Genomic DNA, 13,886 nt, shown 5'->3' with positions numbered 1-13,886 from the left:
GCTGGCTTGTGTGTGTATCTTCTCCATTGGAGGCAGCAGTAGTAACAGCGGCGGGTTGCTGCAGCAGCAGTTGCAGGAACTGCAACAACAAAAACCTACGTGGACGGAGACGGGCGGGTGGCGTGCTGCATCCTCTGCGGAAGGGCTTAACGAACCTTCGACTGTGGGTGCGGTAGCAGGAGTCGCGCCAACAACCGGTGGAGAAAGTTGGCTCACGGAAGGCTTTTCCACAGCTGTTGATGCGTGGCGTCTGGGGAGCACTGGCAGTTTTAGCGACGACGATGCCGAGGGCAGTGATGCGGAAGAGGACCATATCCAGCCAGCAGCAGCAGAGAATGCTTCCACAGCTGAAGAAGCCATACGGTCGCTGCCTTCAATGATAACGGCGCACCGGCCTCCGAATACTTCCCCTTTGTCCGTCTCGTTCTGCTTGCTTTTGCGCCTCCCAGTGAGGCCTTCGGCACTCTGCTGCTCGTCGGTGCAGCGGCATCAGCAGCTACTGCTCGCAGGCTGTAGCAGACAGCCTGCTCTGTTTTGGCTCGACCTGGGAGGGCTGAAGCAGGTGTTGGGGTGTCTCTACACGAGCGACCTGCTACGAGTAGCCAAACGAGCGGGCGTATGCCCTGGAAATGCTGGACCTCCCTTTGCGGCGGTTGCAGCTTCTGGGGTTGCCCCAACGGCTGCAACCACGGCAGCGTGGTCAGGGGCAGCGTACCAGAGTAGAACTACTGCTGTTCCTGGCGATTGGGGCTGCCCCTGCAGCGCCTGTGGGGGTCGCTGTTGTTGCTTTCTGGAGCGACCGTCACTCCAGCCAATGCGACGTAGTAGCAGCAGAAACGGCGGGTCAGCACCAGCAGAAGCCACGCTGCCTTCCTCTAGGCGCTGCAGGTGCCTAGGGAGGCGCAGGCTCATTACTTATCTGTACCACCCCAAGGGTTACACTGCAGTGACAGACCTTTTGCGGCTCCCTGCGTCTGCGCAGGATGCACAGCTCTTGCCCGATCTTCCGGACGTCTTCCTTTGTGGGGACTCTTCCCAGGACCCTGGATGGTCCCTGCCTACGTCACTGGGTAGCGGGAGCGCCTCAACCAGCAGAAGGCGCTCGCGAACGTTGCGTACGCCACAGGTGCCCCGGTCAATGGGCTACAGCAGCTCTGCCGAGTGCAGCAGCAAGCGGTCAACGCGTGACGACGTAGTCGGAGCTGGTCACCGAAGTGCCAAGAGTCTCAGTGTTAGAGAGCCGCAACGTCGAAGCACCTCGCAGCTGCAACTGCATCTAGACGCTTTACGCAGCAGCGACAGCAGCAGCACGGCGAACGCCAAGAGCAGCTGCAATAACATTACTACAATTTGCAACAGCACGAACGACCCTACTGTTAATCAAGCAGTAGCATCCAGGAGCGGCCGCAGCACAACTGGCGTACGGGACGGCCGGAGAAATCCCGTTGCCTCGGTTGCTTCACTTGGTGGGGTTTTGGGAAAACCTGACAGCAGCCTGGCTGACAGGGCAACCGTTGCAGTTGCGGCTGCAGGCAGCAACAGCAGCAGTAGTAGCGGGGACACAAGCGACGACGGTGTATCGCTAGGTTGGAGGAGCAGTCGGCTCACGAGAGGCCCGCGCAATGCACGGCCGCTGGAGCTGCCACAGCAGATGCGGGAGGTGAGGTGGCCAGTCTTGCGTAGCCTGACGGATGACACTTTCTCAAATTATGAGGCTCTGCGTGCACGCTGCTGCGGGGGAGTGCGTCAGTTGCAGCTGAACTGCCGACTTGATATCTTGGCTGTGGTCACAGCCTCAGGGGAGCTCCTGCTGTTGGCTTGGCGCTTCCCTCTGAGAGGTTATTCTGAGGTGGATGAATGTGAGGGCATTCAAAATCCAGTGAAGGATTCTTGCGTGGCTCCGCAACCCCGTAAAGGCCACTTCGCTAGCCAGCAGCATTTGCAGCGACTGGAGCCAGAATTTCCAATAGCTGCGGCAGCAGAAGGTGGAAGGGATGTATCAGAGGCGCCTAGTCCAGCCAGCGAGGGCAGCCAGTTGAGTGGTGGTAGATCTACCAGCCGCCGCAGGGGCTGTGGGAGCATCTCTATAGGGGCCGGACGGGACGGCCGCGTAGCAATAGGACACTCTGCACGTGAAGGTTTTGTGAATGCTTACTCGGCTTCGGAGACCGGTCACAGAAACAGCAACGCTAATATGCTAAGGCCGTGGCGACCGCTGGGGCTTCAGCTTAGGGCAGAAGGAGTGTGCTGCTGCGCGCTCAACGGGGAACGGAGTCTCGTGGCGGTGGGCCTCGGGAATGGCTCTGTCGAGGTGTATAGGCTTATCTGGCCTAGGAACCCAGTGCAACGAGTTCGAAGCTCTCGGGATCCGCATCGGCAACAAACGCAGCAACGCTCAACTAGGCGCATCCACAGGGATGTTGAGCGCGATGGTTTTACGCTGCTCCCACAGCTGCTTCACGTGATAACTGTCCCAGACGACATCAGGGTGGCAGCAGCACAACAAGAATCAATAGGGGCAATTCGTACGGCAGCAGGTGCAACTTGCACAATGGGCGCTCCTTATTTGCGCGCGCGGAGTGTCCAGAGTCTGCAGTGGACAGCAGACGGTGCGGCCCTCTCAGTGCGGTGGTTAAGAGGGGGAACCGCTGTCTTCAGCCATACGGGGAGCATATTATTCTCGCTTCCTGACCCCTTTGCTGCAGAAGCGAGCGCTCAGGCTTCTTCAGCGGGTTTGCCCCACCCGATTAGCAGGCCATCTGGGTGTTCGCAGCGGCCGTGGCAGCAGAAGCTTTTGTATTCAGGAGAGGTTTGGGGGGATATAGCAGCAACCGCAGCAGCAGTTGCTGCAGGGTCAGCTGCAGGCTCGGGCCAGTTGTGCTGTTGGATCATGGGCGGTCTCTCTCTTCTGCACGCATGTCCATCTCTTGGAGCCAACGCTCAGCTCCAGCCTGATGGCCAATGCACCGGACTTGGCAGAAACGTGATGTTCTATGAAGTGGACCCCAAAATTGAAGGCCCTACTTCAGAGCAGTTGTTGGAGGTGCCCGTCGTGCGGAGCGCGTCGGTAGCTGTCGCAGCTTCGTCTGTGGACGTTTGTGGGAGCCGCTGTGCGTCAGATCTGACTGACAGGTGAGGCAACTGGCCTCTTGCAGTCTGAACAGCTTGCCATTTGCTTATCTGCAGTGTAGTTCGATCTCCATGGAATCTGCTCCTTGCTGGTGTGTTGCATTCAGGGTGATGATTGGAGGCTCACACCTGCTTGTGTGGAGCTTCCTGGGGAACGTGAAGGCGTCTGCCGCTTTATCCCTCATCCCGTTACCCCCCAATTTGTATACGGCAAAGGCGTTTCCCGTGAGGCAGGCGGCACTGTCTCCAGACGGATCTCATATGCTTGTCTCCGGGAGGCGAGGCTTCGCCTTGTTTGCTATGTTACAGCGGCGGTGGCGGCTTCTCTGCATGGAGAGCCAGGAGGCTCAGCTCCCTACCGGCACCCTTCCCTTAGGCTGGTACACCAAAGACATCTTCTTCGTGTCGACGCCCGCATGTAATCAGCCGGACGCTGCACAGTCGGCAGCCACTGCTGCAGCAGCACCAGAGCCGCGCAGCACGCTAAATGCTCCGGATGCAGCACCTCGCTGGCTTTTGCCGTCTAGTGTGTTTCATAGATTTGAAGCTGCCGTAGCTGCAGCCGTGGACTTTTGCCCCTCCAGGTTTGCAGCTCATGTTCCTCTGACTATTCACGAGAAGACAGCCTGGCTCCAGCAACAGCAGCAGCAGTATCAGCAGTCTGCAGCACGTCTGTGGGGAGCGGCTGGGACCGGCAGCGGCAGTAGGGAGCTCTCTGCAGTTGCCGCGGGCGCAGCATCTCGTGGAACTGGCAGCAGCAGCACCACCATGTGGCACTACGCTGTGTTGTTTCTGAGTAGCAGCGAACGACTGGACCTGCGTTGCCGCGTTGCAGAAATTAAGCGCCTTCCGGCCAGACCCCACACGGCGACGGTGCTGCCGAGCCTGCAGCAGCAACAGCTTCTTCGCCCAGCAGCCTCTCTTGGATCCCGTTGCTGTCTATGCCACCGTGAAAGCAACAGCAGCTGCAATTGCTGTATGCTTTGTAGCGGCCGCGCAGCTTTTGCCCTGCGGAGCGTTGCTGCAGGCAACACAACAGAGCCTCTCTTGGCAATATACGATGCTCTGGGGATCCTAACTGCGTACCAGCTGCAGCAACCGCAGTCGCCGCAGCAGCAACAACAGCAACCTCGGCAGCAAGATGCTGTAGCCCTCTGGCAGCTTGATTTGTCAGATTTCTGTGANNGCACCGCATTCCCCGCCTCATCGTAGATACGTTTACCGTTGTAGCGGAGGGCGTTACAGGCCTCTGGGTGGGAGCGGAGGCACAATTGCAACAACACTATTTGCTGCCGTCCTCGCGCTTTTGCGTTCTTCGTGCCCAGCAGCAACACCAAAGGCAGCAAAGTCAGGAACTTGCTGGCAAAGGAATGCGGGACCCGTACGCTTGTTGCTGCTCATGTTTAGCCCACCTAACGGTGTCTCCACGACAGCATGACGGACGGGAAGAACGCCAGCAAGAGGAGCTGCACCACGACGAGCCTGCATCATGTGGGCTGCGCGTGCTAGAGGAGGTTGCGCTCAAGCAAAGCACCGTAAATGGTTCAGACCCAGATCCCGAGCGAAGGCTGTCAGACGATAAGCTAAATCCCTGCAGCAGAGAAGGCAGCAGCAACAGCAGTAGGACTACAGAATCTGCTTTCGCTGAACAGTACAAGGCAAGGAGCACCCGTCCATGGCCTGTCTCTACCACGAAAGTACAGGGAAGCTCGGCGGTCCTAGCCCTCCATGAAACGCATTCGGGTAGTAGTCGGAGCAATTTATCAGCAGAAAGTGCAGCAGTTTCACCGTCACTTTTTGTTGGTCCTCGAGCGCCGAGCAGTACAGCAGTGCCACTGAGCCCCCTTCCCTTCCAAAGAATTGTTGACTTTCCTCGTCCTGCTGCCGTTGTACCCGCTCGCTCCAATCGGCGCGGCAACATCAACCTCTACGAGGCGCAGCTCCAACATCAGCAAGAACAGGATCCGCCAAAACACTTGATGAGAGAAAGGTGCGCTCCGCTGTCGCTCCCTGTGCTCTCAGCAGAGATATCCCACCAGGCTGGCGGTGCATCGCAGCGCTCTTGCGAGGTCTCTGGAAGCAAGCCTAAGGAAGCGGGTGGGTTGCCAGCAACGGGAACACCAGAGCAGCGGGTTCGTCGTCGCTTCCAAACCTTCTGGGCAGCCGGGCGCAAACAGTTNTAGTGACCGTACATGAGAACAAAGAAGCGCAAGGGGCTGTTAATGCCGGTGTCGCATCAGCTCACTGACCTGTTGCAGTCGTCGCATACTAACTGCATTGGTTCTTTGCCTTTTTGCTCAGTCTTGAGGCATATGCCCGCGGCTCATCGTCTGTTTTACTGTATTCGACACAGTCAAAAGCAGCAGGAGAGACAGCTGGCGCAGCAAAGTCCGAAACAACAGAGGCGGCGCCAACTGCTTCTGGCGGTTTTGCAGCCTCGACTCTTCGTGCAGAGCCATCCTTCGTCGATTCGGAGGGTTGCGGCGGCAGCGGCTTGGACTCCTCTCCTGCAACTAGGGGCCCTGCGGTTGCCGCGCAGCTTTGGGAAGCACGTATTGAAAGTAAGACGAGTGTGCTGCAGTTTTAGTGTGGAGCCCTTATGAAGGCGTCAAGTTAGCTGATGCTTGGCCTGTCTGAGCAGCGGCTATGCCGTTTGTTTATGGAGCGAAGCAGGGATATTGTCATATTCTTGGGGTACTGCGNCATTTATTGTACGTTTCATGTTACTGGCAAATGCTGGCTAATGTGGTGCAGACTGCGACGTCTGCTGCTGCTGCGTAGCTGGATGGCATCTCTGGGCGCAAACAGCTTCAGGGCTTTTGTTGGCCTCCGTTGGATTCCACTACTCGGGCACTGCAGCAGCGGCGGAGGCGGCGGATCTAACTCCGGAGCATTTGCTCGCAGTAACTGACGTACGTTTGCGCTCGGCTTTGGTACTTCCAGTAGAGGCTCGGCCGCAGCCCCTTCATATCGTTGGAGTACTCGGCGAGGTAAGCAAACTACAAAGTCAGGAACGATGAGATGCAGTTGTACTACATGCATGTGTGAAGCTGTCTGGAGCTTTCCTGCGGCTTCTTGTTAGCGACGGCATTCATCCGAGCGAGGGGATCGGTAGTTCGAACGTGACACTTCGGGCATTTCCACCTCTGTTGCGATCGCTAACACCACGTGCTGTTTGCTTTGCATCTTCAGCTCGGAGTGGCTGTCGCCTGTACACCCAGCCGTGAGACGGCGCTTGGATTTCCGATACAAATCCAGCCTGCCACTCAGATACGCCTGCTTGTACAGCCCTGCACGCATGCGCTACTGCAGCGGCAGCTGCTAGCTGCGGTTGCCTGCATTCCTGTAAATTCCAGAGCCCATTTTGGGCTTGTCAAGGGACGCGCATTTGATGCAGCTGCTGAAGGGCTTATGAAGGAATTGACCAAATGCACAGGAAGCGCCAAGAGCATCGACAGCAATCAAGACAACTGCAGCACATGCAAACGGGTTTTCATGTCTGTCTCAGCGCTTGTGCGGGAATTACTCGCATCTGCCTTTGCGCATCATCTGCTGGAATTGTCGCAGTTTGGACTATTGATGCGTTGCATATCCACATATTTGAAGGCGGCAAAGTTGCGCGGGCTCCAGCTCCAACCGTGTAAAAACAGCGCGCCGCCGCCGTCATACCCTGCTACCACTACTGGTGTGCCAAGCGGGGGAAGCATCTACAGGGGTTCCCTCGAAGACCTTGCTGGAAGTGTGCGAAGTGCTGCTGCGGCTGCTCTTGGGAGTTCGTCAGAAGGCGTCGCTTTGCAGTGGTTATTACATTTATTGCAGCGGAAGTCTCCTCATGTGTTCGTTGCAACGCTTGTTTTCTGCATGCGGAAGACGGAGCCTCTTGTGTCACCTGCAGTGCTGGGGTCTTTGCTGCAACGACAAGTGCCTCCTGTTGACCCCATCACTCTCTTTACCAAGTGCCTGGAAAGCGGCCTTCTCCAGACAGCTTCGCTTTATTTGCTGCCCATCCAGACAGCGGAGGGCCCGCTTCAGGTACTGCTGGGGTATCGTCGTTGGCGGGGCGTTCCCTGGTGTTTCTCGCCCTTTTATTTGGATTGGGGTGTTTGGACTGTCTAGGGCCCCTCAGGGGGCCATTGCACGGTGGAGCCAATCACCTTGAAAGTTGTGTTTCTGTTTTTGCAGGTGCGGTGTCGCCGCGTGCTACCACTTCTCCGTGCTGCTCTAGAAGCGGGAAATTTTCTCCTAGTTCGCAAGCTGCTACATTTTTTCTGGGCTTTTTTTAGGAGAAGGCACCACCCAAGGTCTGCTTGCAATCGGAGCAAGGCGCAGCAGCAACAGCTCTGGGCGGAACCTGCATCCGTAGCTCCTGTGGGGTGCCCAGTGCAGCGGCGGCGGGAAGGGCAACATTCTGAGGGCCAACAGAATTTCGTATACAAAAGGAGGACCAGACGGAAGAGCCATCAGGTCTCACAGTTGCGCTCTTTGCTTTGGCGTCCATTGCATGCAGAAGATCTGAATTTCCAAATCACGGAAAGCACCGCAGAAGCTGGCGCTGATGATAGCTTCAGCACAAACCCATGGTTGTCCCGCGTCCCTTTGGAGTTACCCCATGTGGATCGCCTTCTAGCAGCTCGGGTGTATCAGGAAGTCGAGAGGACTGTTGCTGCCGCTGCTTCGGCATTACTCCAACAGCAGCAGTGGTTGCGACTATTTGACTTGGCGACGACTCTAGCTCTGGACCTTCCGGCTTGGCTGCGGGGCCACAGCAAGGGCGATTTGTTGGATCAGGTTGACCAACGACATAAGCAAAACACCCAAAAACAGATGCCTGGGGCAGATGGGTTGGCAACCTCTACAGCAAAGACTGTGCCGGAAGGGACCGAACACTCATGTAGGGCTGCAACAGCAGGGGCAGCGGCAACTGCGTCTCAGGTACTTCCACTTTTCTCCGAGGCAGTCTTGTCCTTTACACAGCAGCTTTGCATTGGGGATACGCCTCTGTCTTTGCGTCTGAAAAGGCCTCTCATCCTAGATTGTTCTTCGTCATCTGTGGAAGAGAAATACAAACAACTGTATCCTGCCTGGCAAGGTGAGCTGCAAGTGGCTGGATCGGCAGCAGCAGTGCTGGAAATGGCTTGCAGGCAATCCTGGACATGCACTGCATCTCTAGTGCCCCCACTGTGCAGCAACTGGAACAGGCAGCAGCATGCAGCAGCTGAGATAGCTCGGTATCTGGCAAACGTGCTGCTGCGTTCGGGACTCCCAGTATACACGCTGGCGCTTGCGGCGGCAGCGCGCGACAGAGTTGCAGCAGCGCAGATATTCGGCTGGTATCCGCGGTTGCGTTGCCTTTTTCTACCGACAGTTGGTTCAGCGTGGGTTGATGGAGCTGAGGGACAAGCGGCGCTTTCGAGGGGCCAAGCAGCCAAAGAAGTCTGAGCAAGCAACTGCCGCGAGCGTCTTGTTTGAGCATCTCAACTAATAACAGCTGAGAAGGTAGCGGTGCCTAGGGCGCACACGTAGTCTTGCTGCGGCAAGTGCACCTCAGGTGGCGCTGGGTCCGCCACTTCTAATCCGAAATAGCGGACATCCACTGCTTCGCAGTGGGAGCTGCACACTGATCTGCAGTACCTGGCGTGCGTCCGAGGTGGATTGCTTTTTCTCGTAGACTGTGAATATGCGTTTTCTTTGGACGTCGAATGGAACGAAAACAGTGCCAAACCGTGAACGTCGTATACAGCATTCTGTTGTGTGGAAACAAAGGAGCCTAATGTGCGTTATGGCACCGGACTCTCCAGCACTGCAAGATTTGCGAAAAATGCGCAACAAGGGCAGCCACTGCCCGTATCAGGCCGTTTTATATGTCCATCTACACGAGTTATGCTCGGGCAAGCACACGACAGCTTCTATAGGGCGCTTTAGATGAGGAAACGACACCTTGTGGCCACGAAAGGACTATACACAATTTGCATGGAGCTATTTCCTGTCTACGGCGAATTGCTGCACTGCATGTTCAGCTCTTTGGAGAGCTCGAACCTTATGCCAGCAAACCGAGGGACGCAGTCCAAACCAGTCTATGGCGACATGTTTTTGTTGACTGCTACACAGGCAGAGTTCGCTCATGAGGTTTCATGTTTGTGGTGCATCAGTACATTGCGTTTTACCAGGCATAGCGTACGAATTTAGAATGTTGACTATGCAGGGTATCACACCGCATGGGGGCACTGTTCTCTAGGTGGGTAGTGACGAGCTGGAGTTAGCAGCAGTGGATTGGGGCACGGAATACCTCGCTCAGGACTCTCTGCTCCTTCCCGAAAAGTCGGATTCGTCCTTCATCGAAAATTGCATAGCCTATATTCTAAACTACCATGCCTGTCTCGAAGCTTTAAAATGTCCCTCTTAAGCGCGCTTACATGCGGTTACGTCTTCTTGAAGCGGACACACTCCCTGTAAATAGACTGCGCCTGAGTAAAGACGATTGACCAAATTAGGGAGCCTCCTTTCATGATCCCGCTTCNCGCAGAGCGCTTAATCGAGCATGATGAAGCGTTTTGGCAGCCGCCTAGTGACAAAGAAAAGGCAGCAGGTCGGCAGGAACAGCCGTAAGCTTACGGAGAACGAGGTTGACTATCGATCCACACTGATGCAATATATTATCCACGTTTAAAGTCAGCGATGGTCTTACAAACAACCTACTGGCTTGCCTGTATGCATTCATAGCGAATTTCTGCAGGGGTAATGCAATTCTTTTCCTGAAGGGCCTTAAAATATCTACATGCTTTACCACTGCGAGGCTAACATGCGAGTAGTTGGGTGTACCCTCTGTCGCATTGGCTGAAACACTCGTGGCCTGGATGGGCTGTGCAGACCTTGAGAGCCCCTAATGATCCCATATTAATTTGACCCGTTGTGCTGAATGTGCGTTTCGTGCGTGTTTTTTCTTGAATTTTGGGTGCCACTACCTAGAGGGACCCTCCCAGCGGTTTCGCGCATTAGTCTCAATTCTTCCCCAGTATAGCATGTCAACAAGCCTAAAGGATTCCCTTATATACGAGCTGCAGATATCGAATCAGAACTGGCTGCCGGATGCGTTGCACCCTGCAATTTAGCTTCCTTTCTTCTAATGCGGGGCTTTTTCTGCACTGCATCTGCGCAATCTTGCAAAAAGAATACCTTTTCCGGTGAAGGAGTTGGATAGCGCCGTCCAGCAACACTCGCAGTTCCGCCCTTCGATCTGAGAGATGGCTGTATCTGCTTTTGGCGCGCTCCATACAAAATAAGTGTCCCCACAAGCTGTTCTAACAGGGGGCCCCAGAAACTGTCGTGCGGGCCTAATGTGTGCAGGCAAGGATCGCGAGACCCTACTCGAGTCGGCTGCTGTACCCTAGAAACTACTCGAGTATGCCTGTAAAGGGGTGACAGCTTTTCATGAGCCAACGGGAATCCTGTGGGGACCGCCTGTGAGTTCCGTTGCCCATCATCTGTAGGTCTTTGCGATGGGGTCGTCTTCGCTCAGGTATCGGGAGGCGTCCGCTGCCAGTTTAACCATCCTGGGCAGCTCGGAAAGCGGAGCTCCCGGCGCTAGCTGTTGTAACGTGGGCTGCGACAGGGCAGCCTACAGAGGCTCGCTCTGAACAACGTGGAGTGCATACTGTTCGCCAACGGGACAAACATGCTGCTTAAGATAACTTCTCCAACGGCCTCATCCCCTATTTCTATTTAAACATGCGAAGCAGCTTTTCTCCAAGTTCCTGCCTCACGGATTCTCTGCGAAATTCCCGAAACCGTGCAGGTGCTGCATTGAATCCGCTTCGTTCGATGATGCCCGCATAGCCTTCGCTGGTTGGAACGCTGTTGGAAGAATAGTTGTAACGTACCGTGCCTTCTCAGTAGCTCTGGGAGAGTTCCTGGTACAGAAAACTTCTTCTTCTTGCTCTATACACTGTTCAAGGATCGCCGACAGCATATTTTCACCTATAAGGGGCCGAAAGACTGCTTTTTAGTACCAATGTCGTGTCGTCTGTGTGCCTTTTTGGTATGTGTAAAATATGGTTGTGGTAATTATCGAATTTGGAACGATAAGCACTATCGTTACATCTACAAGCTGAAGGTGATGAGATCTCCGTCGCAATCTGCTCGATAAACAGAAACGAGAATTGTCATAGTAAGGTGCTTCCGCGGAGGTAATAAATAACTGGGTAGGCCACCAGCTACAAGCTCAATGTACCGCACCGGTAACGGCAGTCCACAGTTTTAGTGTAGGGCCGTTGTGAGCTGCAATAAGGACGAATCTTTCTGAAGCATTGAGCTAAGTGTTCCGTAAAAGCAGCTGACCCCTTCGCTTCTCTCCAGGGCATCGTGAGCGCAGCAGTTCAGGGCCTGGAGTTGCCGGGGCAGAGGCCGCCGAACAGCAGTTGCAGCGCACCCCGCTGCAATTACGGATGCGAGCCAGCCTCACAGGTAATCAGAACGAGCTTTATTTGGAGCATGCGTTGTCTTTCTAAACAATTACTGGTGTTTTTTTGTATCTGCTTGTAGGCAACCTATCACCGCCAAGTGCATGTTTATTTGCTGACCTCGAGCATTGAGGTACAGCATCGAACGTATTTCCCAAGCAGGCCCAACGTTTTTTCCGCGATACGGGCGATCAGGCGGATGAACTTCTAAGAAAAGGCAAGGCTCAACCGTCAACTAGCGCCGGTGCATGAAGCTACGCCAGAAGACGCTGACAAGCTTCATGCACTCTCATGCACACGAAGTTCGTTACCACAACATGACACTACAGTGCACTCGTCAACTCGCTGCTCCCCGGTGTCTCTGGTCCATACAGAAATTCTACTAGTTGATCCAACGCCGGGTCTCGCCGTTCGAAGCCAGCCACAAGTGAAGCCCGCCTCTAACTTCCGCAGACAGCTCAAAGCAGCGCGGGAATGGATGAGAAAGGCACCGGAACGCCAAGCCAGGAATTACGACAAAAGACGTTCAACAGCTACGTTCAACCCCGATGGCTTGTTCCTAGTGGATTCACATGCCCTTTGTAGCGCGCAGGAGGGTGCGCAGCCCCAAAAGTTCGCAACTCGACGGGTTGGGCCGTTTGATGTCCGCTCTCCGGTCAATCCGTGGGCCTACAGCATTGACCTACATTCAGAGTGGAGATACCATCATACTATTAATGCTGGCATCCTAAAGCTGATTCGGGAATCCCTGCGATTCTCGCGCCGTTGTGGGGAGACGACGGCAACGCCGTCGNGCCACGCATGGAGGATACAGAGATTCTAGAGGGACGGGTTACCACCCGCATATGTCATAGGAAACGCGAATACTATGTGAAACTGCCGGGAACCCGTGAAGCTGAGTGAGTTTTGGAAGGTCGTATACGGGATGCGACCCCGCAGAACATCTACGCGCTGTATTTGACCCCGCAACACCCTATCGCCAGTCTGCACATGCAAGCTGTGCGAGGAAGTGGGCAAGGGAACGTTAGTTAGCAACGGGTCTCGTGCTAGGTGTCAGCAAACTTTCCTATTTTTATACTCAGGTGTCCCTGACACTGCCTCGCCTCACTAGTTTTCCTTTCTTCTCACACAGCTACCGGGGGGGGTGGATACATCAGAGAAGTTTAACTCTCATCTGTTGGGGCTGGGCACCAGCTCTGGGGTTTTACCGGGGACCCCAATCGCTTACGACAAACGGCGGCGGGAGGAGAGGTCCGGCTAGGACAGCAAACGCAGAGGAACCCGCAGCCACATATGCAATTTCTCGATTATTGATTGACCACATGTGAGTTCACCTTCCAATGCCAGGAAGAGCGTGCCATCGGCTCTCAGAGCAGCTAAACCGACGTCCACTTGCAGCTACCTGCACCCATTTCTCCGGAAGATGTCTCGAACCTGCAGTTTGACTCTGATAGTTAGATATTCCTTTTGTTTTACACTTACTTTCCACGTGCTCTGCGCTCACGCTGACTGCCCTAGCGACTCAGGGTGGCCCCGACGGTGGCGAGGCACCGGCGGTGGTGGTTGAGCGCATCATGACTTCCCATTCGAGTCAGATGCAGAAACGGATGCGGTACATGCTTTCACCTCTAGAGATGCCCCTATATTGAAGGCATATGGTTAACTATTTTATTATCGTATCACCATCAGGAATGGCAACAGCGGCAGCCGGAGCCCCTGCTCGAACAGCAGCAGCACCAGGAGCAGCCGCTTAAGCAACAGCAAACTACATCCAGAAGCAGAGGAGCACGATGGAGTTGTACCCGCACAGCAGTAGCAGTTTGATGCCGCGGGGTGGGGGCCGGCAGGGGGTTGTGTGGCGTACTACACGGCGAGCAGCATGCTCAAAGAGACCGGCAGCGCGAGCAGCTCGAGACATGGCACAGAGACATGGCACAGCCATAGCACATTCAACATGGTCATCCGCGCTTTTCGCCGACGGAGGGGTAGCTATAGGATGAGTTAGCACACGAGCTCCTCTTGGCCTCGGTAGGTTGCGTGTGAGCAAATGCAAACGTTCTAAAAGTACATTGATAGGTAAAGCATGCAGCAAAGGAAGCTGAGCTGAAGCTTACTTGTGTGCACGCGTGAGGCTGGCTCGTATTACCTGCCGCGGGGAAATGCGCTGCAACCCCGCTTCAGGTTGCCGCCTCCAAGCAACGCCCAGGCCGTGAGCTCAACGCCCAGGAGGCCTGAGGACAGGGGAAGGATGCCAGCTGCCTTTGGGAAACTTTTGCTCTAAGTCTTTACCTACAATGCAGC

General features: G+C 55.2%; 1 protein-coding gene across 1 annotated transcript in view; it reads left to right on the top strand.

Moving 5' to 3' along the window:
• Nucleotides 1-8,568, top strand: part of EMH_0014850 (uncharacterized protein) — a gene marked incomplete at both ends in the record, with an annotated part of 9,136 nt that extends 568 nt beyond the window's left edge. The window contains 8 exons of the mRNA XM_013500227.1: nt 33-3,132; nt 3,237-4,060; nt 4,537-5,119; nt 5,431-5,690; nt 5,884-6,119; nt 6,322-6,642; nt 6,949-7,161; nt 7,312-8,568. Of these exons, the coding sequence (XP_013355681.1) occupies nt 33-3,132; nt 3,237-4,060; nt 4,537-5,119; nt 5,431-5,690; nt 5,884-6,119; nt 6,322-6,642; nt 6,949-7,161; nt 7,312-8,568 (6,794 nt within the window). The remainder of the gene's footprint in view (nt 1-32; nt 3,133-3,236; nt 4,061-4,536; nt 5,120-5,430; nt 5,691-5,883; nt 6,120-6,321; nt 6,643-6,948; nt 7,162-7,311) is intronic.
• Between the last annotated feature and the right edge of the window lie 5,318 nt (nt 8,569-13,886).

Source organism: Eimeria mitis, genomic scaffold (genome assembly GCF_000499745.2).
Source record: "Eimeria mitis Houghton genomic scaffold, Emh_scaff516, whole genome shotgun sequence".
Lineage (NCBI taxonomy): Eukaryota > Apicomplexa > Conoidasida > Eucoccidiorida > Eimeriidae > Eimeria > Eimeria mitis.
Note: the sequence above shows the minus strand (reverse complement) of the source record. Positions and strands in the feature narration are given on the sequence as shown.